The sequence below is a fragment of the Xiphophorus couchianus genome, chromosome 20 (assembly GCF_001444195.1).
Source record: "Xiphophorus couchianus chromosome 20, X_couchianus-1.0, whole genome shotgun sequence".
In the NCBI taxonomy this organism is placed as follows: domain Eukaryota; kingdom Metazoa; phylum Chordata; class Actinopteri; order Cyprinodontiformes; family Poeciliidae; genus Xiphophorus; species Xiphophorus couchianus.
The window spans coordinates 8,485,106-8,512,692 of NC_040247.1; the positions used below are offsets into that span (position 1 = coordinate 8,485,106).

At 36.6% G+C, this 27,587-nt stretch overlaps 1 protein-coding gene across 8 annotated transcripts in view; it reads left to right on the forward strand.

Annotated features, from left to right (window-relative positions):
* LOC114135611 (dedicator of cytokinesis protein 3) overlaps window positions 1–27,587 on the forward strand; it is a 159,174-nt gene that overhangs the window by 40,523 nt on the left and 91,064 nt on the right. For all 8 annotated transcript variants that reach the window (XM_028003044.1, XM_028003038.1, XM_028003035.1 and 5 more), the window contains exon 2: window positions 19,192–19,275. In XM_028003044.1, coding sequence (XP_027858845.1) covers window positions 19,192–19,275 — 84 coding nt within the window. The remainder of the gene's footprint in view (window positions 1–19,191; window positions 19,276–27,587) is intronic.

Sequence of the window (27,587 nt, forward strand, 5' to 3'; positions counted from 1 at the left end):
TGCAAATGGAACTTTGTACAGAACAAAGTATTCAATGAGAATATTTCTTTCATTCAGATCTAGGATGTGTTATTTGAGTGTTCCCTTTATTTTTTTGAGCAGTGTATATTGTGTGGTATATATTGAAATATGCAGTGCATTGCCTGATGAACTTAGCATTTATTTGTTCTTGGCAACACAAGTAGTATATATCATATCTACATATATGCATATGGGTTATTCTTTTCTTTATGGAGCTCACATGCAAGTTAATTGCTCAAGAGTTGAGTGGATTGTAGGAAACATATTTTGTTTTTGTTGGTTGCACTCTGAGGCCTGAAGGCCGAGTCGTATAGTTTTGGATGTGAGAGCTGGGAGATTATTTTTGTTTCTGCATTTGTCCTTGCTGGTGAAAAATGAAGAGCCTGAATGGTGTGTCAGTGGGATACAGATGATTCTTTCTGCAGTCCAGTCTATCTTTCGCAGGGCTCTGATATCAGTTTTAAGGAAGGAATTGGATGAAAAAAAAAGATTCCTCTCCAACTCTCACAGCAACCCTGAAATGTTCTGAAAATAACTCACTGTCTATGCAATTTCCATCTAGAAAACCTAAAATACTCAGCAGAAAATTACATACAGACATCCAGTCTGTACACACTAATATTCTAATGAAAAGCAACAAAAGGCTAATTAAATTATACATTTTGTATTACAAAACTCCGAAACATAAAAGATGCATTAGAAGCACAAGATTCATACAATATAGAAACTGTTCTTGCACAATGAAACAAAATTAATTAGGTAAGCAGTTTTTTGATTGTTTTTTACTTATACTATGGAGTGTAAGAATACTACTTGTTTATAAAGTTGTCTATTAAAAATCTTGACTCTCATCAGTTAAGTGTTGATGTAGCATTTTTTGCTGCAGTAAAATGCGATGGCGCTCTTGTTAATTTAAGGCATTATATTTACCAGCTCATCTGCTGTGGTGAAAAAGTTACTCTGTGATGGCATTAATTTCTGAAGCTGTCAGATGAATTAGTAAAGTGAAAAGAGCAACAATTATCTCAGCATGAGAGCAAAAACAGCATGAGACTAAAATATATGCATTACCTAAAGTACTTAGCTTGAATATACTTAGTCATAGTTGCTGCTTATAAATGACTGTTTTTCTATTAGGAAGTGTGAATTAATTGGAGAGTTGGAGATTTAAAGACAACGGTAAAAGCAGAGATCCAGAGTCTTTGCATCAAGATGTACTATTTGATAGAATTGTCTGTCTCATATTCTTCTTTTCAAGAAAAAAAATCTGCTAACCTGGATGATCCTACATGAATTTAGCTCTGGCCTGATCTTCATCTTATTTTGATTTTGTGCTCTGTTTATTGTGAATAAATTGAACCGAGTTTCTGATTGAGCTTGGGGGTGTCCTGAGACGTCTGTTTTTGCAGCCAGTGACTCATCCAACTATGTACTGAATGTAAAAATAAGGGCACACTTACTTTTTGTTGTATTCATGTTTCCTTTTTGTTACCTGACATCTATGCACTTTTGTATTGTGGAAAATCCTGTCTTCAAAATCTGTTTTCACCCAGTGAAGTGTGAGATGTGATTTTCATCAGTGAGGCTGCTTTTAATGTACTTAGCACTTAAATCTCCTCCATCTATTGCAATATTATTGCAAATGTATTTGCTTCATTTATCCACTGGATTCATGAAGTAGTTTCCTATAAATTTGTTGTCCTTAAAGCCTGTGTAATGTGAAATTGAAAGTTGGGTAAACTGCACTAAAGCCTACACTAAAGACAATTTACTCTGTAGAGCAGATCTGTATTTGAAAGTAACCCCAGATATGTGGGTTCCCACAAAGCAGAAGAAAAAGCTTAATAAATTTGCCACTTAGATTAACTGATTTGAAATTTAGCAGTGTCAAATTGTTGCTTATTTTCTGAATATTTACATTAATTGTGATTCAGATTAATGTTCGGGCCTGTTGACTTATGGGATAACAGGAGATTAACCAAAAATAACCATGATTTACCACCTGGTGGGAGATACAATTAGTTGTCAAGGCAGGAACAAAATGTTGCCATAGTTCAAATGGTCAAGTGGCTTCAAATCTGATTTATGATGAGGGGTTATAATTAAAACTACAGATGTTTGTGCATTGGCCAAGCTTAGTGTGCAAAGATTTTCAGTTTAACTGAGTGCTTTATCTATGAATGCCTTATTTTGTGTTGATGCAATTAAAATGTGAGGTAAAACTAACACATTTAAGCTTAGCTTTAGATGGCAACGTTTTTTCCTTTATGATTTTATCAGACTTTTAAGATTTAAGACTCCAGTCTTAAATAAGTCAATATTTTTAGATTAGTACAGGTTAATGTTAAATATGGCGTGCTGTAAAACTGTAATTTACTTCTCAATGTGAATTTTGTCGACCCGGATTTTGTTTTTGATTGTGTATGAAGTTTTATTTTACTGTTCTTTTGTCAGACCTTCTTTTTAGACTATTTTAGCCAGTTACCTTCCTTATTTCTTTTTCTTCAGTACTCAGTTCTGCTTTTCTCATCCCTCCTCTGCTTTAATTTCAGGCTCTCTCTCTCCCGTCTCTACTGGGCTGGTGGGCTGGAGCAGAACAAAAAAATTGGATCTTCTTTTATTTCCCAAAGTGGTTTTTGTTTAACAATATTAGAACACCTTTTTGTCTTTTTTTTAGCTGACCAAATTTCATTAGACTGACTGCCACCAACAAAGTGAATGTGAATTGGGATTAACCTTGTGATCTCCTGTCTCTTCCTGGCAGTAAGATTATGAAGCCATTTCATATTTCAATAGCACGCATCAAATCCTCTGATCTCAGCCGGATGAAGCTTTATCTTCATCGTTCTCACCCTCACATTCAGTTCCATCATGTACTGTAAATGTATATGTTCTTTAAATACTGTATGTTCTTTAAAAACATTCAACAGTGCACTAATTTTTAAAATCTACTTTTATCACTTTATCAAACATGAGGTCAGAATATTTCTGTTATTAGCAGTAAATTGCGTATAACTTTATCTTTGTATGTTATGGGGAGCAACATTTTAAGGGGAGAGGATGTTGAGATTTTTAATCAAGTTCATGCTGACCATTCAAATGACTTTTACACCAGAGTCACATTCAGACACCAATATGCACGGTAGAAGACAACTTGGAGTTAAGTGCCTTTGTTTGAGTTAAGTGAATTTTAGCGTTCTATGAATGGCCCCAAGCAGTCAGATAATTATTAACTAAATGAATCAGAGAATAAGTGATGGTAGTAGAGTTGTAGTTGATTCTTAATATGTACTATAAACATTATGTAAAAGAGCTGCAAGGTTAATCTGGTTGAATATTTAGACTGCGGCATGTTTATTAGATGATTAAATTGTGTATGGTACATTGTTAAATTTAGCAGAAATAAGTCAATATGCAAGCATTATTTTCCATGGCTTTAAACAAAAAGCTGATAGGCAATAGTGTGATAGGACTATTAGAAACATTGTGTTATGAGGTACAGTTCATATTAAATGTCAGTAAATGACATTAAACATGTCATTTACTGATATTGATGTTACTCTATCAAAAAATAATCAGAATACAATAATCATTATTTTAGAAGGGCATTGCTAGTGTGCCATTCTGAAAGCACTAATAAAAAAGAGATTGACAGCATTGTGAAATCCTCTTGGTATCACTGGTAAAGCGTGCAAAGGTCCAGTCGCTGTAAAGCCGCCTTACAGTGTTGCCTTGCTGTGAAGCTCCATGTTCTGTGGCGCTGATGTGGATGGATAACAGATTGACGGAGCACACTGCAGAGGGCTTATAGTTACAGAACCTTATGGCCCCTAACCCACTTTTTACACTCACACACACATACACACACAAATGCCCGCTGAGAGAGATTAGCACGTTTTTGAGCTTTAGAAATAATGACCACCGTCAAGGCATGAAGGGGAGGGGAGGCTTTGAGGAAATTCATTTCCAGTTAAAAAGAGGAATGAAGAGATTTACAGTGGAGTAAACCTTTTCATGATCCTTTTTTCTTTGTGTAGCAGTATCCTTTGATCTCGCACGGCTTTTTTGTTCCTTTTTCCGACATTTTGTTAATGCAGCATAGCGTAGGCAAAGATCTGATACTCAGCGTGGAATACAAAACTGAATGCACAGTCTTCTGTTTATGTTAATATTTTTTAGACCTACTTTGAAAAAATTGATAACCAATGCAGAACCTCATTTTGTCTCTCTCTATTCTTCTCAACTTAAGCAATGTTTAATCCCTTTGGGGGAGGGGATAATGCGTTGAATACACATAAAAATACATGTGTACAAAACATCAGTGTTAGGACAAAAACACAGAATTCTTCAGTAAGCTTGGTTTCATCTGGTTTACTGCATAAGAAAACAACAAAATAAAATAATAATAATAATAATTTAAGTGGTGATTGTAATCTTCTTTTGGGATTACAAACCTATGCAGGGTTAGATTTATAATGAAGTTGTTCATGTCAAAATTGTGCTTTCAATGTAGTTTCTTTTGTTCTATAGTTTTAATATTAAACTTATGCACCACGTTTGTTTACAAACATTGGACCCTGAACATTATAGCCAATGTTTTATTTCTAGCCTTTCCAGCATTAACACACCTAATTGACATTTTTTGGTTAAGTGGGGTGCGAAAGGGAAGCATAATATATTTTCCAGACACATCGTATCATTTTATGGCACTATTAAGTAACTATGCTTACCTTGAGTTGTTATAAAAATTATGTAAAATTGTTATATTCCATATAACAATTATATAGAAATTTGACTTTGCATCATAGAAGTATCTAATATCTTGAAATTGACCTCAGAACCTCTTTGACACTCCCCCTTCAACATCCCATCACAAGAATCCTATGCATTAAAAAATAAATTTAACAATCTGACTGAAAAAGTGGTAAAGAGGAAAATTATTTGAAGTTATTGCTACAAGTTACTCAATCTGCCATTTCATTGTTATTTTGGAGCATACATTTTAATTTATAAGTGTATTGTGTTAATGGTAATATTTAGAAGATGTTGCATGTAGAAAAGTATATTATGATTTTCTTGTTTTTTTTAACATGACTTGTACTGCTTTAAAGATGTGTCAAAAAGAAAGCATAGGAACATTTTACTGGTTACATTTCAGCGTCTTCCATGTGGCTGCTGCTATGTGACAGAAAGAGGCTTGACGTGACTTTACCAGGCCATGTTTTCACTACGCGTTCCCGTCCTGTTTGACCTTTTAAACCACTTAACATTAACCAGCGACACTCTATGTAACCCCGGCTCCAGTCGTATTTAATCAACTTTTAAGTCAGTAAATGTAATTGTGATGTGAATTTCTTTCCACTCTGCGATTAGGCAGCTTATTGTTTTTGGGGATCACAGCGTAGCGTAACAAATCTTTGTTTCACTCACAATGATCATCTTGTGTCTTTGACCCAACCTCAACCCCAGTTCTGTAACTTTTCATTAATCTCCTTTTTACTCTCTACAGTTCAGTTTACCAGAGAAAAACTCACCCTTTCATCAGAAGGGGAAAATCTTTAGGCCTAATCTCTGTTATCGCCTTAAATCAAGTTAGCTGTAGTAGGTAAAGAAAAAACTGAAGTCCAAAAGAAACTCTTTCTGTTTAATCTAATTATTAAGCTCTTTTGAAGTCCGGCACTGAAGAATGTCAGTGGCAATAGAGATTATCCTGGCCTGCACTTTTGTGACCTTATCTGCTCCCAGTCAGAGAGATTTGTCTAATCAATGGCACTCAGATCAGTCAGTTTAATGTGTGCAGAAGCACAACTTAGCAGACATTTACAGTGATACATCACAAAAATATGATCAATATGAGGTTTCCATTGCTGGAGGCTCAGGTCAGATTAGTCCTTGTTCAAACAAACTGTCAGTGGCAATGTTTCCACCCCTGGGCGAAGCGTGCCATTTGGGATGCAGCTTTGGCTGGCTGTCATTGTTCAGAGGATTAATGACTGGGTCAGTTTTCTGGGTATTATAAGTGTAAAATTGTCATAAATGCAAATTAGAAACAGAGCACTATGCAAGAATACATCAAGATATTAGTGAAAAAATGACAAAGAAACTCAGAAACACTAAATGAAAAAAAGGTCAAGAGAGGACATGAAAATAATTAGAACTAACATTAGAAAACAAGAATCTAACACAAAAAGACAAAAAACATTAATCATTAATTAATAAAAATACAAACCCATCATTCTTACGATCATATCCGTCAGTTTAGATTCAAAGTCAAGTGTTGGTACATTTTTAGTTTGGCTGTACTCTTTCCATGTTCAGATAACAGGTTTTTTTTTTTATATGTAACAGCTTTTATTTCAAGCTGTGGCAAAAAATATTGAAACAAAGGCAGAACAAATGGAAAGTTATTCAGCAGTGAGCCATGTACTAGCTTTAAGCCCTGGTCTTTGATTTTTTAAGGCTCAATAAATCAGTATGTTGGTCATAAGTTCAGCTCCACAGCAAAATAAAGAAAACACTTGGGATGGATGAGAGCTATGGTGTGAACTGAGGGAGGAGGAAACAAACTCAACGGATTGATCATAGGATGTGCAAAAGCACCACAAAATTGTGCAAGCTGGTTTAGCTGTTAAGGTTGTCTGGATTTGAGCATCTGCAATAAGTGAATATACAGCAAATTATTGCTTAAAATGTGCTGAATGTGGAATTTAACATCTTCCTGTATTTTATCTGTATTTTTCCTAAATCTATTTATTAATTATCTAAACACAGTAAATCTTTAAGGTAGAAAAGAATACCCAAACTAAACTTAAATTGTTTTGCAATTATCCAGTTAATCAAGATTATTTTAAATGACACCGTATTTTTCGGCTTATAAGCCGCTACTTTTTTCCCCACTCTTTGAACCATACGGTCTATAGCCCAGTGCGGCTTTTCTGTGGATTTTTCTTCAACCACCAGGGGGCTCTTTAGCAGGAAGTGAATCATTGGAAAGTCACAATTGGAAATCAAAGAAGAAAGTGCTGATTTTCACGTGCTAGCAGCAGGCATGACTGAGAAATGTTTTTAAACTCATAACCTCTCATCATGGAAATAACAGGAAGAAGTTCATATGATGCAGCTTTTAAGTTGAAGGCTACCGATCTGGTAGTACAGATCGATAGCCGCTGCACTTAAGCTCAGCGAGAACGAATCCATGGTTCGGTGTTGAAGACCTCTGCTGCGTCCTTGTGTCCTTGTATTGCTGCAGAGAGCAGCAGAGGTACCAGCGGCTTATAGCCTGGTGAGGCTTATATACAGTATGTAAGTATCCAGTTTTTAAAAAAACCTTTGTGAGTAAGGTGTGCTCTATAGTCCAGAAAATACGGTAATAAGATTGCTAGTGTGTTTTTAATAATTGGTTACATTTCAAAACATGTAACTGTACTTATTAATCTTAATTTTTACCACATTTTTTCCCCTTTTGTAAGGTTTTTCATGTTTTGTTTTGCTTCCCTCTCGCGTTGCATTTATTTTCTTTCAGATTTTGCTTTCAGCCTTACATCAGCTGTATGTTTTCATAAGTCCTCCAAGCTCTTCTTTCTGTATGACATGTAGGAGCTACTATTTTAAACTCTGAGGGCATTCAATTAGCTCAATTACTTCAGCAAAAATACACATGACTTACCCTCTTTCCCATGCGTTGGCCACCAAACCTCGTTCTTCTCTCTCTCTTTCCTCTTTCGTATAATATATGAGCTACGTTGCTCACATACTCTATACGTTTTTGCTTCTGAATTCAGAGTCACTTTAGGGAAAAAGTGACTCTGAATTCAGAGTCACTTCAGAGGGGGAAAATATAAAGCCTATATAATCTTAAATGAGAACTAAAAAGGAAACATTTATTTAATACAAGTGACTCATTATCAGAGTATCATTCTTTTCCCTCTTTATTTTTCCATAAATATTTTTTTTGTTTTAAACCTGGTTTTAACAGATTTTCTTTGTATCTGATTTTTAGCGTATGTGCTTATTCACTAATCTCTGACAGACCCTGTTATTTATTTTGTTATATTTCCTGGATCCATTCCAAAATCTTTTTGAAAAAAACTTCCAATCTTAGACAACTCAGTAACTTCATGCAATTCATCAGTTATCCCAACTGAATCCAGTTCCACAGGGTATTTGTATATTTGAAGTTACATGTGTTTGTTTCTCAGGCCTCGATACAAATTCCACCATCCATGTATTTTTATTTTCCACTGTATCCATGGATAAGGTTTGAGTTTCCAAGTTGTTGTATTTCTTTAACTTTTTTCAGTCGAGCATTCAGTTTCTTTTTAGTTCATACATCTGTGTGTTTCAAAATGTCTATAAAAAGATTTGTTTTATCCCTGAAACAGAAGCCACCTTGAACAGTTTTGAATTCATCAGAAAACCTGTCAGTCAAACCTAGACATTGGTTTTTACGTACATGATTAATGTGATTTAGCCTGAAGGATGCTGAGCGCCTTGTGTTTTATTCATTGTTACTATCTACATTGTTTTGTCCTTTTTTGGTATCTTTTTTTTAAGAGAAAGAAGGTCATTTCAGGGGATCTTCGGCTGATGCAAAGTGTGTGTTTACAAGAACATGAGTTACATTGTAATTCACACAAAAAGCAGAAATAAATTCAGATGTAAATGTCCTCAGACGTCTTCAAAACAAACATAGACACACAAATAGAGAATATCTCCATAAGACTGAACAGATGCTTAGTCATGTCCCCACATACGCCCACTCTGTTTCCTCTTTTCTGTCTGAATAAATTAATAAAACCAGCATGAATACAGACAAACAGACATTACAAGACAGACATAGAAGGCTGGTGAATATTTATTTTTTTGCTGCTTGTGTTCTGTCAATGCAAGAACAAGAACGGACTTTGCAGTAAAATACTGCTGCAGAAATAACTACTGAAGCAAACTGAGACAGATGCAGTCTTCATGGATTTTCTGGACTTTCTGTATTGGATGTACAGATGTTTGAGTTGGTAAGGTATGGGTTAATCTCAGCAGTGAATCTGGTTTTGTTTAGTTTTTTTAAAAAAAATGAACCTAATTTAATAAATTAACCTTTCAATGACATGCCAGTATATTGAGATGCACCTGTAAGTATTTGGCTGGAATAATGATTTTATGTTGTGCTGAGGGATTTTCTGTTATCAAGCAAGAAGAGTGTTTTCCAATAACTAGAGAAGGATTAATCTTTGTCTTTTTAACATTTATTCAGAGGTAAAAAGCATTTCAATACCCGTCTCTAAATTCAGTCATAAGAGCCCCGAACAACACACATCACATGATTATATGGTCACTGTAAAAAGACACACCCCAAGTCTGAACTTATCTCTGTTACTAGGCAGACTACAGAGCCACATCATTGTCCTCACTCATGCAAACTTCCCCTTGCCTCATTAGAGGCAACAGCTCAGTTAGACTTTTGTTGAAAAATCTACACCCAATATGAATCTCAGGCTTTAAAATGAAACCCTACTTAAATTCAAATATAAAGAGCAATGGAGAGAAATTGAATCCCTCATTCAACACAAGCAGTGATTCCCTCTGTGAACTCAAATGTTTTACAGCCTCTCTGTTTGTTTCTCTTCACCCAAAGTTCTCTGGGCGAGCCTCTTAGAAGTAGTGAGAGAAGTTGCTTAAATATTAATATCTGTGTCAGCTGTGACTCTAAACCAGAAGCTGAGCATTGAAAACAATCATTTGTTGAGTTTAATTTATTCCCTCTGCAAATTTGCCTCTGTTCATGTTTCTTTAGAATTTAACTAGCATTCAAAAATATTAATTCCTTTAAATCAGGCCTGGAACACATTCCAAAACACAACAATAGTCAAGTCGTTTTGGCTTTAAGGATACTGTAAGTTGAAGCATTTTTCTGCTGTGGTTTTGTGTCTGTCATCTTATTAACATGTCAGGGCTTCAGGCAGCCCGATGCAGTGTCCTCTTGTTTTTGTGATATATGCATAATGGGCTTCTGTGCTGCTGTAATGGAAAATGTGTGGGCTTTCTTGGAAATATATCTTCAGTGCAATGTATGTTGCTCTAAAATCTCTGTGTACTCTCTACATGAGTACTTCCATCACACAAGTCAAAATGACCTTTTCCAGTGGCACTAATACAACCTCTTACTGTCACAGAGCCCAGCTTTTGGCTTTCTCTCTTTCTTCCTTTTTTCTTTTTTTTTTTTAGCTGCAGTCTGGATGGTCCACATTATAGAGCTTGGTGAAGGTTTCTTTGAATAATGTCTCTGATGTTTAAAAAGCATCAATTTCTAAATTTCTAGTAATTTGAGTAATTCTCTCTGGTTTCTTCAATAATTTCCCCAGGCTGGTTTTATTTATTTGGCATTCTGGGACACACTTTAATAAATGTTGTAGTACATTTGTCATTAAATTGTAAATGTTTTCTTGAAAATTTGGCTTCATTGCCTTCAGTTCAAAGATTTTTCTGCATCCTATATGCAAAGAGGTCTTTCTGTAAATTACTAAATCAATGAGAACAATACAATATATCAAAGATGCAGCACAGTGAATTACCTTCTAAGACCCTAAAGTCTACAATTGCTGTCACTGTAATAGTCTAGTATTATTGTGACAATGTTGCTCTAGGAGAAGGTTAGCATGTAGCATCTTAGACTGTAACTGTGGCTGCAAGAATCTGTGGCACTGTGTATAAATAAACATGTTGCATCATTGTAAAATGAAGCTGTCCTGTGGTTGCATAAGCCCTGACCTCACAGAGCTCTGCAGCAGCTAAAAACAAAAATGTGGACATATGGGCACAAGGCTGTAGGTTTTGGTGACCATATTTCTTTGGAAAAACTTGATTTTGAAACTGAATGTGATGCTCTGTCATCTGCCCTGTTGCCGATATCAATAAAACAGAAAATAGAAAACTACTTACTTTTCTTAGATATAAGAGAATTTAGAATTTGAGTCTTAATTAGAGTGGTGAAACGGCTCATCTAAAATCAACATTTAAAATGATCTGCCAGTGCTTGATTTTCACAGTCTTGTACCTTCCGGTGTGCTCGTTTTCTGCAGCATTTCAATTGAAATTCATTTCGACTGCCTTCTTCTGGGAGCTGCTCTTTGAGAACCCCCTGAACTGTTGCTCACAGAGATGTCTTGCTTTTACCATTTAGCCTGTTAAAAGCAGAGAGCAGATCTCCAGGCTCGTCATGACATCCCGAGGTTTGTGTCCCATCTGTGCCATACAGTTGATCTCAGCTGTATGTGGGTTGGTGTGTGTTGTCTGTGCTGTCGCAGCCACTAATGCCGGTTCGTGGAGTTGGCCTAGTTCTGCTTACTGCAACTGCTGATGCTAAGACACATTTAAATCTGTTCCCTTCAAGCATATTGTCCTTACACAGCCTGTCATATTCATATTGTTAGCCATTTTATTTTATATTGTGCATCTCATCCTTTAAAAAAAAAAAAAAAGCTCAAATCTCACAGCTAATTAAGAATTTATGTATGGGAAATGTAAAATGGAAATGCATGTTTCACATCTCTCATCTTCTTTGAGATGTTCTGCTTTTTTCTACCTTTATACAATAAGAGAATCTCATCTACTGCAGCAGATGTGAAGCAGCTGCTGCAACTGCAGGGCAAAATCTCAAACTCAGTCCCAAACACTTTCATGCAATCCAGCTGCTAGGGTGCTGAGCATGCTTTGCCTGAGTGTGCCTTGGGCCTTGTGATTGAAATCGCAGTGAAAAGCTGCATGCCTCAATTCAGTGTTTTTTTTGTTGTTTTTTTTTTGTCACAAAAAAACGATATGCACAACGTTATGCATGCTCGTTGAAATCTCATTGATGAATGGGAATAGTCCTTCTGTTGCAGTGTTTTTGAATCTGTAAAAAAATGTAACATAATATCTGCTCCTCAAATAAAAGCCAAGCCCAAGTTCGTTGTTTAAACTATTTTTTCATATAAGCTTGAAATCATTTTGTTATCTTGCAGAGTTTTATCTCATTAAACAAGTAGTGTTCATTTAGTCTTCACATCATAGCTGTGCATATTTTTGAGACTGGAAATATTTCCAAACTGCCCAATTTTTCTTGCTTTTATGGAAGATAAAAAGTCTCAAAGCCTTATTTAAGCCAGCTGACATTCAGTCTTTATTAGCAGTGGAAGGGTTGGGCAGCACTGTTGCATATGGAGCTGTCCTGTGAATTTGTGAAAATTGTGACTGTTTAGCTCCTTCCTATTTCAATGCTCCATTAAGTTATAAAAGCTTTTTCTGGCATCTCATTAAAAATGGTTTAAAGTGTAGCATTGGTATGACACAAAAATATTTGTGATATTGGAACCAAAACTTTTTAAAACCCTAGATACCAGTAATAGGCCCTCATCATCAGTGAGTATTGTCTTCAGTCCTTTTTTTGTGTGCAGTTGTATCTTGCTATAGAATTTCCTATTCTCAGCCTTATTTTTTAAATGCATGGCTTTTTTGTTCTTTTTGGATCCTTTTATGAAAATTACAAAAGAAAATACTTTGAGAAACAAAAAATATATTGTTTTATTTGCAATATATCAGTCAGTGTCAGGAAGCACAAGAATAGAATAAATCTAAAATATATCATTTCCATTAATGTCATAATCTGTGGGTTTTTATGTCACCTTGGTTTTGAATTAGATTTTTTTGGGTTGTGATTATTTTTGTGCTCATAACCTTGCAAATAACATTATTGAACAATATTAGTGAGTGTACAGGATGGCTGGATGGAGTGCCTGCATATAAAACATGAGACTAACAAACTTTGTTATTGGTTTATTCTTATATTTATCTGTAAGGAATTCCTAGCAGTGATGCATGATATGCTTTCAAACATGTTGTCTCAGCATTACACCACTTGTGTTTTTTTCATTATGTGTATGTTTCTTTTGTCCAGTAAAATTAAGAAGATTTTGTGGCTTCAAATCAATACATTTTGTTTTTCTGATTTGTTTGTCTTACTCTTGGTGTGGGTGTCTCTGTGAGAACCAAGATCCATGTTTAATGTTTTTTTCCCTTTTTGTTTTGCAGAATTGGTCTTCATTCTGCAGAAGTACATCTGTTTAATACAGAGAAACACATTAAAGCACAGATTGGCTAAGAAAAGCTTGTTCTCATGCTTTGTGCTTGCAAACATTTATTCCTTTTCATGTTCTTGTGTTATCAGGTCAGTTCAGCAGAGTTAAATCTGTATGAAATATGTTTCTCATACTTCTTCTTATTGCAGCATGAAACAGATATAATGCATTATAAACATAAACACGTATTCAGGAAAATGATACATGATGCATATTAGACTCAATTTGCAGAAAAAAAGAAAAGAAATATTTAAATTATGCTGTATTTTCATGCTTTCATTTAAAAGTCGTAAAATTTGTTAAAGTCACCCAGTACTTAGATGAAGGCTTGTGCAAAGGGCTTCTGAACTATAAAATGAAAAGATGTCTAAGAGCTGGTCTCACAGCGCTGTTGCATATTCCCCTCCCCCCCACAGCCTTTCTGAAGACTCTTGACTTTAAAATGCTGTTTAGTTTTCTGATGATATTTCAGATTCACTCCCTATTCATGATTCATGATAGAAAACTATGACATAGAACTATAGCACTGCTAGTGCATAAGAAAACTGATATTTTCAATACTTATAAATTAAACCATGCAAAGATTCTTGTCTTCAGTTATAATAATTTATAATTTCTGCATAATAATTTATGAAATTCGTCCTTCCTATTGATTCAATTTTCTTTGTCGCTGTTGAATATTTCTTGGTTTGTAAAAATACTAAAACATTTTCAAAATGCTTTTGGTGTTCTTTTGTGGACATAGAGAAATACTTATATCTTTTTTTTTTTTTTTAGCTATAATAGCTTTTCACAAGAAAAAAAAAAACCTTTTGAAATGAGTGTGCATAAACACTAAAGCAACCGGTAATTAATAGTTGTTCAGTTACCTCTGTAACACCAAATCTTTTGCTTTTCTGTGATTTTTAAGAAATGCAACATGTTTCAGTTTCTTCCGTATGTTATCCTGATATCACTTTTTCAGAGTTTCTTCTCCAGGTTGGACAGGAGTTGTGTGACATTTACTGAAAGTATACTAAATCCTAATTCAGAGCAAAATTTGGCACATATTACATAGTGTCTTATGCAAGGTTATAAAACAGCAGATGAAATCTTGCATAAAATATGTGCATTTGCCTTAACTTTAATTACTTTATTACAGTCATTTTAGTGTGATGTGTCACTCTTTGCTGCATTTGTTAGAACACCACAATTGGACTTTATACAAATCTTCAATGTCATATGAGTCATGGATGACTCTCTTTCTCACTTGTAAGGGAATTTTAGGTACATTCTGTTTACTGTGTTGTGTATTATGAATAGTTTTGGTCACGACTGCCAACTCAACTTCGCACATTTTTTAAAATAATAGTGGAGTCATGTTTGAACTTGGCAAAGATGCAAGGAAGGTGGAGATTAGCATTCATCAAAGCCGACAAGCATTTTTTCAAATAAGATCAAATTCATTGCATTTGTAATTGTTAATTATTATTAGTAATTCAAAAGTAGCTTTAGAACACCAGTTATTCAACTTTACATGAAGACCTTTCTTTTTTCTTGACCATTTAAAAATGTAGTTTTGTCTTTAGCCGAACTAATGTAGTACAGAATTAAAATTTAAAGCGATATGTATAGGCGCTTATTTGAGACTTTTATCATGAACTGAAATTTAGCATCAGCGTTAGTAAAACATGTAGCTACGATAGCTAGAAAGGTAAATGGTCCCCTTGCTGACCTTTAGAGATCATATTGCCTCTGTTGGTTGATTGTGCCACTTTGTGTTGCTTACCATAAGAAACATTGGGCCGTACAAAATATGCCACCCAGCTCTTCAGGGAGCATCTCATACTCTAGCACCCTAAATTTGAATAATTACTCTCTTACAACACTTCCCTTTGTGCCTGCAATTAATTTCTACAGTGTTACCCCTGTTACCTCAAAGCTTTTTGTTAGCTTTGATATTCTCTGCATTGTTATGTAATCCTCTGTAAGTCCATCCATCCATCCATCCATCTTCTTACGCTTATCCGAGGTCGGGTCGCGGGGGTAGCAGCTTCAGAAGGGAGGCCCAGACTTCCCTCTCCCCGGCCACTTCTTCCAGCTCTTCCGGGGGAATCCTGAGGCGTTCCCAGGCCAGCCGAGAGACATAGTCTCTCCAGCGTGTCCTGGGTCTTCCCCGGGGCCTCCTCCTGGTGGGACGTGCCCGGAACACCTCACCAGGGAGGCGTCCAGGAGGCATCCTGACCAGATGCCCAAGCCACCTCAACTGGCTCCTCTCGATGTGAAGGAGCAGCGGCTCTACTCTGAGTCCCTCCCGAATGACTGAGCTTCTCACCCTATCTCTAAGGGAGAGCCCAGCCACCCTACGGAGAAAACCCATTTCGGCCGCTTGTATCCGCGATCTCGTTCTTTCGGTCATGACCCAAAGCTCATGACCATAGATGAGGGTGGGAACGTAGATCGACCGGTAAATCGAGAGCTTCGCTTTTTGGCTCAGCTCTCTCTTCACCACGACGGACCGGTACAGCGCCCGCTTGACAGCAGACGCTGCGCCAATCCGCCTGTCGATCTCCCCCTCCCTTCTTCCCCCATTCGTGAACAAGATCCCGAGATACTTAAACTCCTCCACTTGGGGCAGGACACCCCCCCTGACCCGGAGAAGGCACTCTACCCTTTTCCGGCTCAAGACCATGGCCTCGGATTTGGAGGCACTGATCCCCATCCCGGCCGCTTCACACTCGGCTGTGAACCGCTCCAGCGAGAGCTGCAGATCACGATCTGATGAAGCCAAAAGGACCACATCGTCTGCGAAAAGCAGAGATGAGATCCTAAGGCCACCAAATCGGATCCCCTCAACACCTTGGCTGCGCCTAGAAATTCTGTCCATGAAAGTGATGAACAGAATCGGTGACAAAGCTCAGCCCTGGCGGAGTCCAACTCTCACCGGAAACGAGCCCGACTTACTGCCGGCAATGCGGACCAGACTCTGACACCGGTCATACAGGGACCTGACAGCCCGTATCAAAGGGCCCGGTACCCCATACTCTCGGAGAACCCCCCACAGGGCTCCCCTCTGTAAGTCACGTTAGGTAAAAGCAAATGCAAAAACATGAACATAAACTTTTTTTAATGCTCCTATTGCCCCACTTGCAATAGATTTGAAAATAAAAGTATGAAAAATATAAAAATCTAAAATTAGATTTTGTCGTGCTTATAGCACGTTAAAATCTAATTTTACACACACAATTTGTTTGTGCACTGGTTATTCAAACTTGCATCTAAACCCTCCATTTGTTTTCATCCTACTTTAAAAACTCTCATTCATTACATCACTTCAGTCTTTGAGAACATTAATTGATTTGACAGTGAAGCAGATTGTAAAATGAATAAATGAGATCCACTGTGCTTGTTTTGAGTTTGTATGGAATAAAGAGCCAACCGGCATGCACAGCCAAACACAACTGACTTCTGCAGCATGCACGGATTCATACACCCGTGCATTCTGCTGGCAGGCAACTCTACACACACACAAAGGGACCACAGTGGTTGCTTTCCTTAAAAAGCTAAAAAAAAAAATAAGAAATACATCCAATATGTTGTATAAAATATAGCTGTTGAAGTCAACATTTGTTGAAACCTGACTTAGATTGACTGCAAGCGCACATATTTCATGGATAAATTGCCAAAGAATAAATAAATGTCTGTGGTTAAGAACATCAGGTTCAATTAGTTTTACTTTTGAAACAGACATTCCAGTTTCATGCATCCTTCTCATGGCAGTATTTATTGCACTTTTTACATGTGGCCTGAGTGCAGAGTTGAGGTATGGCAGGGTGAGACTGTGGGCGAGTGTCTGACAGCTGACAGACTGACGAGGCCGTTGACAATGATGTGACTGACAGTGACGATAACGAGCCACAGTGAACAAATCAAAGACTCAGAGATACAGGGGGAGGCCCTATGACAGAATCCCAAACAGCAGCAATCACACCACGCTGAGCAGCACTAATAAGCCAGACAGAAGGCATTACAGTTACAGAGACAGAATGATGACAGCAGTAGATAGTCAGTTACATGAACAGAGAAAGTTGCTTTGATTATAGAGATAAAAGTAACAGTGATTCAACAATGAAGTCTGATTGTTGATAGAAATATTGTCATAAACTGAGGTTTTTTTTTAACCTAAATTTAATATAATACTAATAAAAAAGCAAGAAGCTTCCAAAGTGAAGATTCAGTTAAATTAATTGACTGAAAGATTATGCAATACAAACTCCAAAATCTAAGTTAAATAAAAATATTGCTCCTTTCATTGGATCAAAACCATTTTCTACTCCTGAATTTAGGTAGATATGAACAATTTACTTTTGTGTTGAGTCTCAGGTGTCCTTGCTTCTGCAAAAACAGCAGGTAACAGAAGCAAACAAAGAGGAAAAAGCAAAGAACTAGAAAAACTGTATAAATGTGGCCATATTGCTTCAGAACAGGTAGTATTTTTTTTACCACGTAAGATTATTAGTTGAAGATCCTTCTTTGTGTGAAATTTGAGAATCAAAGTGAGATTTACACTGCTGTCAGCACATGTTTAGCATGTGCAAATATCTAAACAAATTTGCCACTGTGCACCTTTTTTAATGTGTGAAGTGCTAGAAGCAAAGCAAATAACAACGTAGATAAATGAAATAATGTGGTGTAAGGCATAAACGTCAGTAACACAGAAGATTTGCACACTTAGGATGATAGAAGCCTGTAAAAGTGGTATCTCATCTCGGTCATAAAATATGATTTGTCCTTAGTTGATCAGCCTGAGAATGAAATGGAATATGAAATCATAAAAGACTGTTGCATCTTTTAAGATGTCTCAGACACAATGCCATTTACAGTCTGTTAAACAAAGACAGATGCAGATATGCTAAGTTAAAGTCTTCTCTTGTGGCTTGTACCACATTCAGAGTGCAGACTGCAGCCCAAGCTCGCTTCCTCAAAGTCCTCTTTCTGAACAAGGGAGAAGCAAGTGGAGCATAATTTTTGTGGGAGCTCCTGCTTAGCAATTTGCCTTCATATTTTATCCAAAAACATTTTGTTACAGTTCTCTGGAGGTCATATAAAGTTCACGATTTATTTTAGATAACATGAACATTAATTTTTTTGGTGTAGTTCTGAAATCCTGAGTTGTCTGTAGATTATATTTGATATATGTATAGAAATTATGAATGTCTTTTTGTAGCTTATTCTAATAAACTAACCAAATACTGGGCCTATTTCTGGTCTATTATCTCCTTTAATTGTTGAGAACATCCAGAAAAAGTTGATGCAGGATTTCGTCTTTAACATTGTAAATTCTGGTCTTTATAAGTCTGACATCAGGTTCTGCAACATTATTTGGTTTCTACTTCTTTGGAATAGCAAACGCTAAGGACCTTTAATTAACCAAACATTTAACTAAAGATTACAACTCAACCTAAACCAGTCTAAACTTTTGACTTCACATTGATGAGCCATAACGTTGACTATTGACCTCAGAAAATGCAGAAAATCCATCATGATTTGAATATAAGGTGTTACAGATCACCTTAGGCAACCAAAAGAGTGTGAAGAGATGTACTGGAAGAAAAAGCCAAGGATAATAGCATTACTCTGGTTTTGAGTAGTGTGAGATATTCATCTACCCTGAGGTGATTTATTTATTTTTTTTGCCTCTTCATATTTCAGTCTTGTATGGAGCGACTTATTGTGACTTCAGCTTTGGAATAATCTCTGACATCTGTTGTTTCTGGGCACATCAATGTAGTCATGAGGAATATTTACATAAACAGCTTCTGGTATGGGAGTGTCTGCAAACATAGTTTTGTCATTAGGGAACTGAAACTAGACATTGCAATGACAATGTGGGGACAAAGTTTTTATATGAATTGGATGTGTTTCCAACTACACAAAGTCAAATGGACTCCTCCATGATGAATAAAGTTAATCTTTCATGATATTACCTTTGCTCATCAGAGGTCTCTGGTATCTCTACAATGTTACACCTTCATCCTCTCTTCACATTCTCATCTTTCCTTTTATGTCCTTTCCTTTACAGTCATCTGTAATTTCCGAGGCTCAGTGACTCAGGGTTTGGCTCTGGAGGTGGGGGAGACGGTGCAGATCTTGGAAAAATTTGAAGGTAAGACTTTTACGTCATAAAAACCCTTTATATATCTTATAATTTACTTGTTACAAAGGACAACATATACGTAAAAATATCCTTTAATATTTTGCAAATAATTAATAACATAAAGGAATAATAACATTTGTGGAATGCACAAAAACGTCACTTTCCCTTGGAGAAAAGCTGAGAGAGGAACTTGGAATATTTTATAGATAGCCCTTCCTGTTCACATTAGTGTATACTTATTAAAAAGATTGATTATCCAATGATAAGATAACAATATTATCATAAATGAAATAGACAGAGAAAGGTTTGTCCATAGTTTGCAGAATTTTGTCTTGCCATTTGATTCTTGTAAAACATAGTCTGGAACCTTAAGGTACTTAACCTCAACCTCTTAAGACTCATCAGATCATTATCAGAATGGAGGATTTGACTCCATAGTCAGAATATTGAGCTCACGGAATTAAAAGACCATAGAATTACAATCCTACACCATTTTGATTACAAATGAAATGGTAATCGAATGAATTACCAAGTCTAATGAAATTAGACTTTTAATGAAAGTCTAAAATATTCTTCATAGACATTCATTCAATCAAACTCAAATATTCTCATGAATCTACACAACTAAAAGCAATACAAAGTAATTCAGTAAAATTATTTTGGATAATGCTATAGATTTATTGATCTTCTTGCACCATATATAGGAAAAATAACAAAACATTTAATGATACCAAAGTGCCATGGTAGTGATATCAGATAATTGGGGTTTCTTGGATTAAGATTATAAATGCAACAGCCACGTGTGATCACAGTCCTCATCCAGGAGAAAATATGAGCAAATGACAGAAAATAAGCTATCCACAATAACAGCAATGCAAGAACAACTACTAATACAGAATTTAAAAGACTAACCTGCTTTATTTTAATCTGTAGTGTGCAAAATGTTTATGTTTCCAGTGATACAGAGTCTAATAATGCAAATGCATTATGTAGGATTTATTGCAAACACTAAAAACATTTTCTGCTTAATTAAGCACCACCTTGTTTCATGTCAGGTGATTGAGTGATGTATTAAGTTCAGTGTTTGCATTAAATCAAAACCAGATTAAGTGAAGTAAAAAATTTCTTTCATTTTTTTGGATTTTATAGATTGCATGGTTTTGTTCAAATTTAACAAAAAATGTTTCTTCTTGAATGGAGTTACCAATAATCCAAAGATACCTAGTGATAAATATCTAATTAGAGTTGGATATTAGCCTCTTTTTAGTAAAAATGGTTGTTTTGTCAGCCTCTATTTTAAGAGGATTATATTTCTTTTTAATATCAGAGAGAAAAAACCAGGAATTTAGATTCTTCCTTACATTTTCTGCTGTACTGAGTTTTGAATCGTTACATCAAAACTAAGCTACTCTCCAAGCTGTGACCAATGTCTACAATTACATCCCTACCATCTGGAGAAATGAGGTGAAATATAATTAACATTTGATTGTAAATGCCTTTCAAGCAGCAGCTGTTCTTCATGATACTCTTGCACATTTTCTTAAAGTGTGCAAGAATAAAATATCTAAATCTATGACTTTCTTAAACTGCTTATAGAATTCAGAGATCTGTAGATGACAGTTTGCTGCTGATTTCCTTTTGCTTCCCATCAAGAGACGGTTTGCTATGAAATTTGCCTTATTTTCTAATTTCTTTGACTGCATAACAGATCTGAGACATGTCATATGGATGAGAAAAGTGAGGCATCAGATATTGATATTTATATTTCACAGAAGTTTTAAAGGATTTTTTTTGCACATGTTTAAAATAGTCCATAAAGTAGTTTTTCTTCAATATCATCATGACTTCCTACTTGAAATGCTGTGTACAGATGCATCGCAATAAATCAGGAGATCATCTAAAAGTTAATTTATGTCAGCAATTCAATAAAAATTCCACCAATATTATATAGATCTAGTAGACAGGGTGATTTACTTAAAGCTTTTATTTTGTTAAGTGTCTGCATGTCAATAAAAACCCTAAATTAAATGTCTTAAAACATTTGAATAGTATGTAGAATCAATATAAAAGATTTTTAATGCAGAAAAGTCAACCCATTTAAAAGTACATGTAGATACTGCACAGTAAATACCAATTCTAAATACTTAACCAGGGCTCCTTGGGTTATGGAGATGGTCTGGTACAACTGCTGAGGTTTTAGGAAAATCCAGGTTGTTTTAATGGGAATCTTCAGCTAATTTACATTATTGGGTTTGTTGTCTCATATCTTTCTCTTGACAATACCCCATATGTGATAACATGGTGATTAAAACAGGTAATGATATTTTAGAAATGGGAGCAGGTGCCGGAGTCGGCTCGAACATGAATTTTGCTCCCACATAAAGCTTGTCAGCAGGTAACTTCACACTGGACTTCCAGTAGCCTGGATTATATAACTTTTTAATCTTCCTTCAGACTCTCTGTACTACTTTAAATTTTCTAAATTTACTTGCATCTAAGAAAAGGGCTTTTTTTTGGGAGATATTTCAGTTTCTAGAGATTCATATTTACATATTGTTCAGAAAGACATATCCAAGTGATTAAAACAGTCACATTTTAGAAATATTAATAGCCTTTCTCCTCTTAAAAGGTGGAACATTTTAGCTTCAAACTAACTTCACATCTCACTTTTTATAAGAAGTTTTTATATATCACTTTTTATATACTTTTTCTAAGAAGAAAACGTATTCATCAAGGTAGTGGCCTCTTGTCCTGCTGTTAGCCTCAGACAGTCATTGTTATTTGCTATGAGGGAACTGGATAGAAAATCTTTCCCATGACTGCTGCCTCAGCTTTTTAGACAAAAAAACTGCTCAGTAAAAGCAAAGTATTACATGTTGCTATTGTCATTTTTATACCAGTTGCACATAATCTGGATTAGGGCCAAAGTTATTAGCTCCTGCTAATTTTACATTTCCTCCTAATTTGACTCCTGAAATCTCCAGCTCAAGCCAGAAAGAGACTTAGGTTGGAATGTGTTGTTTTGGAGATAATAACAGAGAATGCTGCCTATTAGCTACAGCTGGACAGGACAATAGCATATATCCAGTGCCAGTGGCTGATTAGGCCTTTCTTCACCCCGGTGGTACGATGTCCACAAGGAGCGAAGAGATGCAGATGGAGAGAGAGGAATGCTCTGTTGATGGGTGGAAGAAAATTGCATGGATTAACTTCTCTCTACTAGCATTTTTATTCTTTAGTATTCTCATCTCCTCCTCTCCTTCCTTATTGTTTTATTTATTTATTTTTATGTAGTCTTCTTCCCCCATTTTCCTGTTCCTTCTTTTAGTTTCTGCAGCTCCAATTCTGCACTTGCTGTGCTTGCTGACCAAAACAGAGTTGTATTAAAGGTTCAGCTATTCCCATTGCAGCCTATCAGCATCTAATTTGCTCTGGTTATGAAATGCAACACTGCTAGTGAGGAACACGGGCTATTATCTGAGCTCATGTGGCAGAAACTGGTATCTCAGTGTTCCCGTGACGCACAATGATTATCAGGCCAAACCAGGCCTTACTTTTATCAGAGTTCCTCACGATAATGTGAAGATCCCCACTATTGCTGTCATTATGTGAATAGCATCATAGTTAAAAGGGTCCTTTAAACACTGGATATTGATCAGAGCAGAGTGCATGAAATCTGTATGTCATTTTATTGTCTTGTTCTGAAATGAGAGCTCAATTTTAGAAATGACTGTACTTGTAAAATTGTCATTCAAATTGACAGTTTTTAGTGTTTGAAAGCACTTTTCACTTTCTGCAATTTTATCCATCGAAACAGCGAACATGATATAGAAAACTGAGTATTTGAAATTTCTAAACAACTGCCAGTCAAACATTTTACAATGTTTTGATTGAATAAACATCTTAGTCTTTTGCAGATTAGTTTTTCACTGATTGGATTACTGTACAAAAATTAAAAGCACATTCTCTCTCAATTGTGGGGTTTTATTTTTCAAAAACAATGAATATCATCCGATTGTTACTGTGTTTCAAAATTGGTTAATCCAACATAAGTGAATTAACTAATTTATGAAAGCATAATTCACATTCCACACTGTCATTGGTTTTTGAAAAAGATCAAGTAAAAATAACAATCCCAGCCATAGAAAATTTAAGTCTGTCTTCAGCTTCAATAAGATTCAGTAGTGCTTTTGGAAATTACTTTCAGTCTCTTGCATCATTTTGGAGGAATTTACCATGTTGATTTTGTAAATTGAGGTTTGCAGATATTTGTTTATGCATAGTTCTCACACCGTCCTACCACAACATCTCAGTCACATCGAAGTTTGGACTTTGACTGGGCCTTTTTAGCAGAGTTATTATTTTCATTTCCAGCCATAGTGTGGTAATTTGCTCCTGTGCTTGTGATTATTATCCTGTTAATGAATCAGATTCAGCCAAGCTTCAGGTGTTGAACAGATCACCTCATCTAATACTCCACAAACTGTTGGTATACAAAGGAGTTTGTAGTAGAGCTCAAGATGCCTAGTGGCTGCAAAACAAACCTAAATCATCACCCCTCTACCGCTGTCCTTAACAGGTGGTACGGGTGTTTTTGCAATAAAGCTGTTTTTGCTGTTCTGTGTTTTGGTCAAGCATTTCTACTTTGTCTCATCTGTTCAAAGGTCATTGTTCCAGAAGTCTTCTTGTTGCTTCAGATGCTATTTTGCAAGCCTGAGCCAAACTGCCATATTCTTTTTAACAAGAGAAAGATTTCACCTGAAAATCCTTTTAAACATGCCACAGTTGTTCTGTATTTTTGTAATGGACTGTCATGAACATTAACATTTAACATGCTGTGGCCTGAGGAGGTAAAAGTGGAGTTTTTGGGTTTTTGTGATCTTTTTCTGAGCATTGCGTGAGCATTACACTTTTTTCTGAATTTGTCAAGACATCTACTCCTGGGTGTATTTGCATTTGTCTTAACTGTTTTCTACTTTTCAACAAGCTTCCTCACTGTGCTGATAGGTTCTGAACATTGATGTAGAAAAAGCTTGGAGTTCCTCTCTACTTCAAGTAACAGAAAGAATTGATTCTTCATGATCTTTGCTAATTACTTTCTGTCTTGGCATTGTGTTACAACAGCTTTAAAGACTTAGGCTTAAAGCCATGTTTCTGATTTCCTTTGCTGCTCAGTAGTAATATTGATAAACACCAGTAAATTTAGTCCATCAGTGAAGGAGCAAAACAAAAATGTGAGTGATGGGACAGCTTCGCCTTCAGAGGCAGAGCAAGGATGTAGAGTTGGCCATGGCTTCAAGGTGCACTGACATTTTAAAGTGTCACACTTTATCATGAGATTGACACCCCCTCAGAGTGGATGCAACATATTTCAATGTAATGTGAAGCAGGGGCTGTCAATTTACACCGTGTTGCCCTCAGAAAGATGAAGCACCAGGAAATGATGCCAACAGAGGACACCCATTTATGTTTGCTTCTTGTAGGTGTAGCAAACCAGAAAATGAAATTTAGAATTCACCAGAAAATGATCCTATCTTTCGAACTTCACGGAGCATGACCACATATGCATGATAAATCCTGGAGGAGTAGTTCTTTGCTGTTTAAAGGCTAAAACATGATTGAAACCAGATATTCACTGTAATGGTAAAAGCAGAATCAGCCAGAACCCAAAACGCAGCCACAACAAGAGGATGGTTAACCAAAAAGTTTTATTACTAAAGTAAATGGTGTAGAAGGATGTGGTCACACTAGTGGGTCAGGGACGAGGAATCCACAGGGGTCAGGAGTCCAGCCGGGGGAGGGGAGGGTGAATGGACAAGGGGAGAGCTGTGGGGGTCTCAGGGGACAAACAGACGACAGGGGCAAAATCCACCAACCAGAGGCTGAGTCGTGAAACGGTCCAGGGTCATGCACGGGAGGGTCTCAGGCAGTGAAAATCCAGAATCCAGAAGGCAGGAGGCAGGGTCAGAAACAGGCAGGGTTCAGCAACAGGACTTTCAACAGCAAAAGGATAAGGCAAAAATCTGTGGTCAAAAACAGGCAGGATCAGAAACCAGAAAACACTTTGAAACATGAGACAAGGCTTGAAGGCTGTGACAGGGGCAACAGACGATCTCGCACTGAGCTGGTGACGAGCAGCTGTTTAAATAGGGACCAGCTCAGTGCAGGTGAGGGCAATGAGCAATCAGCACAGCCAAGCCAGAGCTGAAGAGCTGGAATCATGACATTCACATATATTTATTTGCATGTAACTATCTAACTATAGCTGTAAATTATTTTTTTTACAAATACACTCTGCTGTGTGGTAAGAAAATTAATTGTGCAACATTAAATTTTTACAAGCTAAGCAAAACATACAATGCAGACAAAAATAACTTTGAACACGGTTAGAATTAGGGTTGATTTCTCAACTTCCTCCAGTGAGAAAAGGTATCTAGCCAGATGTGTGTGGAATCCACTGACTTCAGTTTAATATATATATCTCATGGTTTGAGATACTGGGCTAGAGACTGCATGGAGAATAGTCTATATTTGCTAAATCTCAGAGTTGTAGTACTCGAGACTGGTCTCGAGACCACTTCTTGATGGTCTCTGTCTTGTCCCACATTTGGTCTCGGTCTCGGGCATTCAGGACTCAGGATTTTATTTCAAGAACGGTCAAGACCACAACTGTTGAAATGTCACTAAATTGTCAGCATATTGTCCAGTTTATTTGTTAACATCTTTGTTTTCACTGGATGCAAAACATACCGATTGCAATCCAAGCTATTACCTGACTAATTACGTGTTTCTGTCATGCGCAGTGGTTTTCTCTGAGAGGCAGATGTCTGTCTAATCATCAGTAATAGTATCCCGCTAAATAAATCATAAGAAATCCGATGGCGACATGTAAATTAAGCAGTGCTTCGCTTTCACAGACGGCGGGGACTACGTCTAACTTTTATTGTCACTTAGAAAAGAAGCTCAAAGAAAGGTAAGCTCTGTGGACGGGATGTTAGCAAAGCTAGCTGTGCAGGGACAAACTGTATGAAAAAAGTTGTCACTCACTGCACTTAATTATTGTGCGGAGGTTTTAACTGACATGTCGTATGTGGGACAACTCTGTGACCAAAGTCTGCAATATAGTGATGTGACATTCAGGAACGATCCAATTCTTCTGAACGGCTCTTTACTATGAATGACAGGACTGGAGCCTCACTGAGAGACGTTCTTTGTTCTTGTAATGCTCTGCGTACACTGCAGTAGCTATTATTATTTTATTTAATTATATACATTGATATTTATTTAATTAGTGAGTAAATAAAACACAAGAATGGAACAGGACGTAGAGCATGCTCTTTGTTTTCGTCACCTCTCATGGCGGCAGACATTACAGCACTGCGCTGCCTGGCTTCATGCAGTGGGAGGGAGGGTGAGAACAGTCACGGTGCAAGTCTTGTGCTTAGTTACTTCTTGCTTGTTGTTCCTTGGTCAGTGTTCATAGTTGAGCATTGTTTATCATTAGTGTATTGCCAGCATTGTTTATCATTAGTGCATTACCTTAATTCATATATTTAATGGTGCAGACAGTGGTGGTTTCTGTCATGGGCAGTATGGGCAACTGCCCAGGGTGTTATCTTTTCAGGGATGGCATGAGACCTCTGCGGATTGTGGCACAGAGATGGAAGCAAAGCAGAAGAGCCTGAATTGATAATGATATTGGTAAGATTTATTTCAGCTCTAAGTATTTAATATCTACGTGTTTTTATGGGAATATGAATCTTTCAGATCAATTTAAGTTGCAATTTTGATCATATTTCACATTTTATTGTGTCATGTAGCACAGGGCACCAGTCTTGGTCTTGACTCCCTCAGTCTTGGTCTCAACTTGGTCTCAAACCCTGAAAGCCTTGGTATTGTCTCGGTCTTGATACACTCTGGTCTTGGTCTTGACTTAGTCTTGGGCTAGGTGGTCTTCACTACAACACTACTAAATCTGAAGCTCTATGTCTAGTCCTCCAATCTGTAGGTTACATTTTCCATTTGATTATCTGTGCACTTTACTTCACCATCATAATAATTCCAGTTGGATGTATTCCCGATGCCACTGATGTCAACACTTCATTTGAATTGTGGTGATAGAGATGTTCAATCTTAGAGTGGTGAGTACACCGTGATGACACCAGAGGAAGAGGAAAGTGAAGAACAATTAGGTTATGAACAGCAATATTGCAAATGCATATTTTCTGAAAATTCTCAAAGCGGTTGTCATAAGGCACCACAATGTTCCTTAGGATAGAATTTAGCACACTACAATTAATGATTTGAAGAAGGTTGTATTA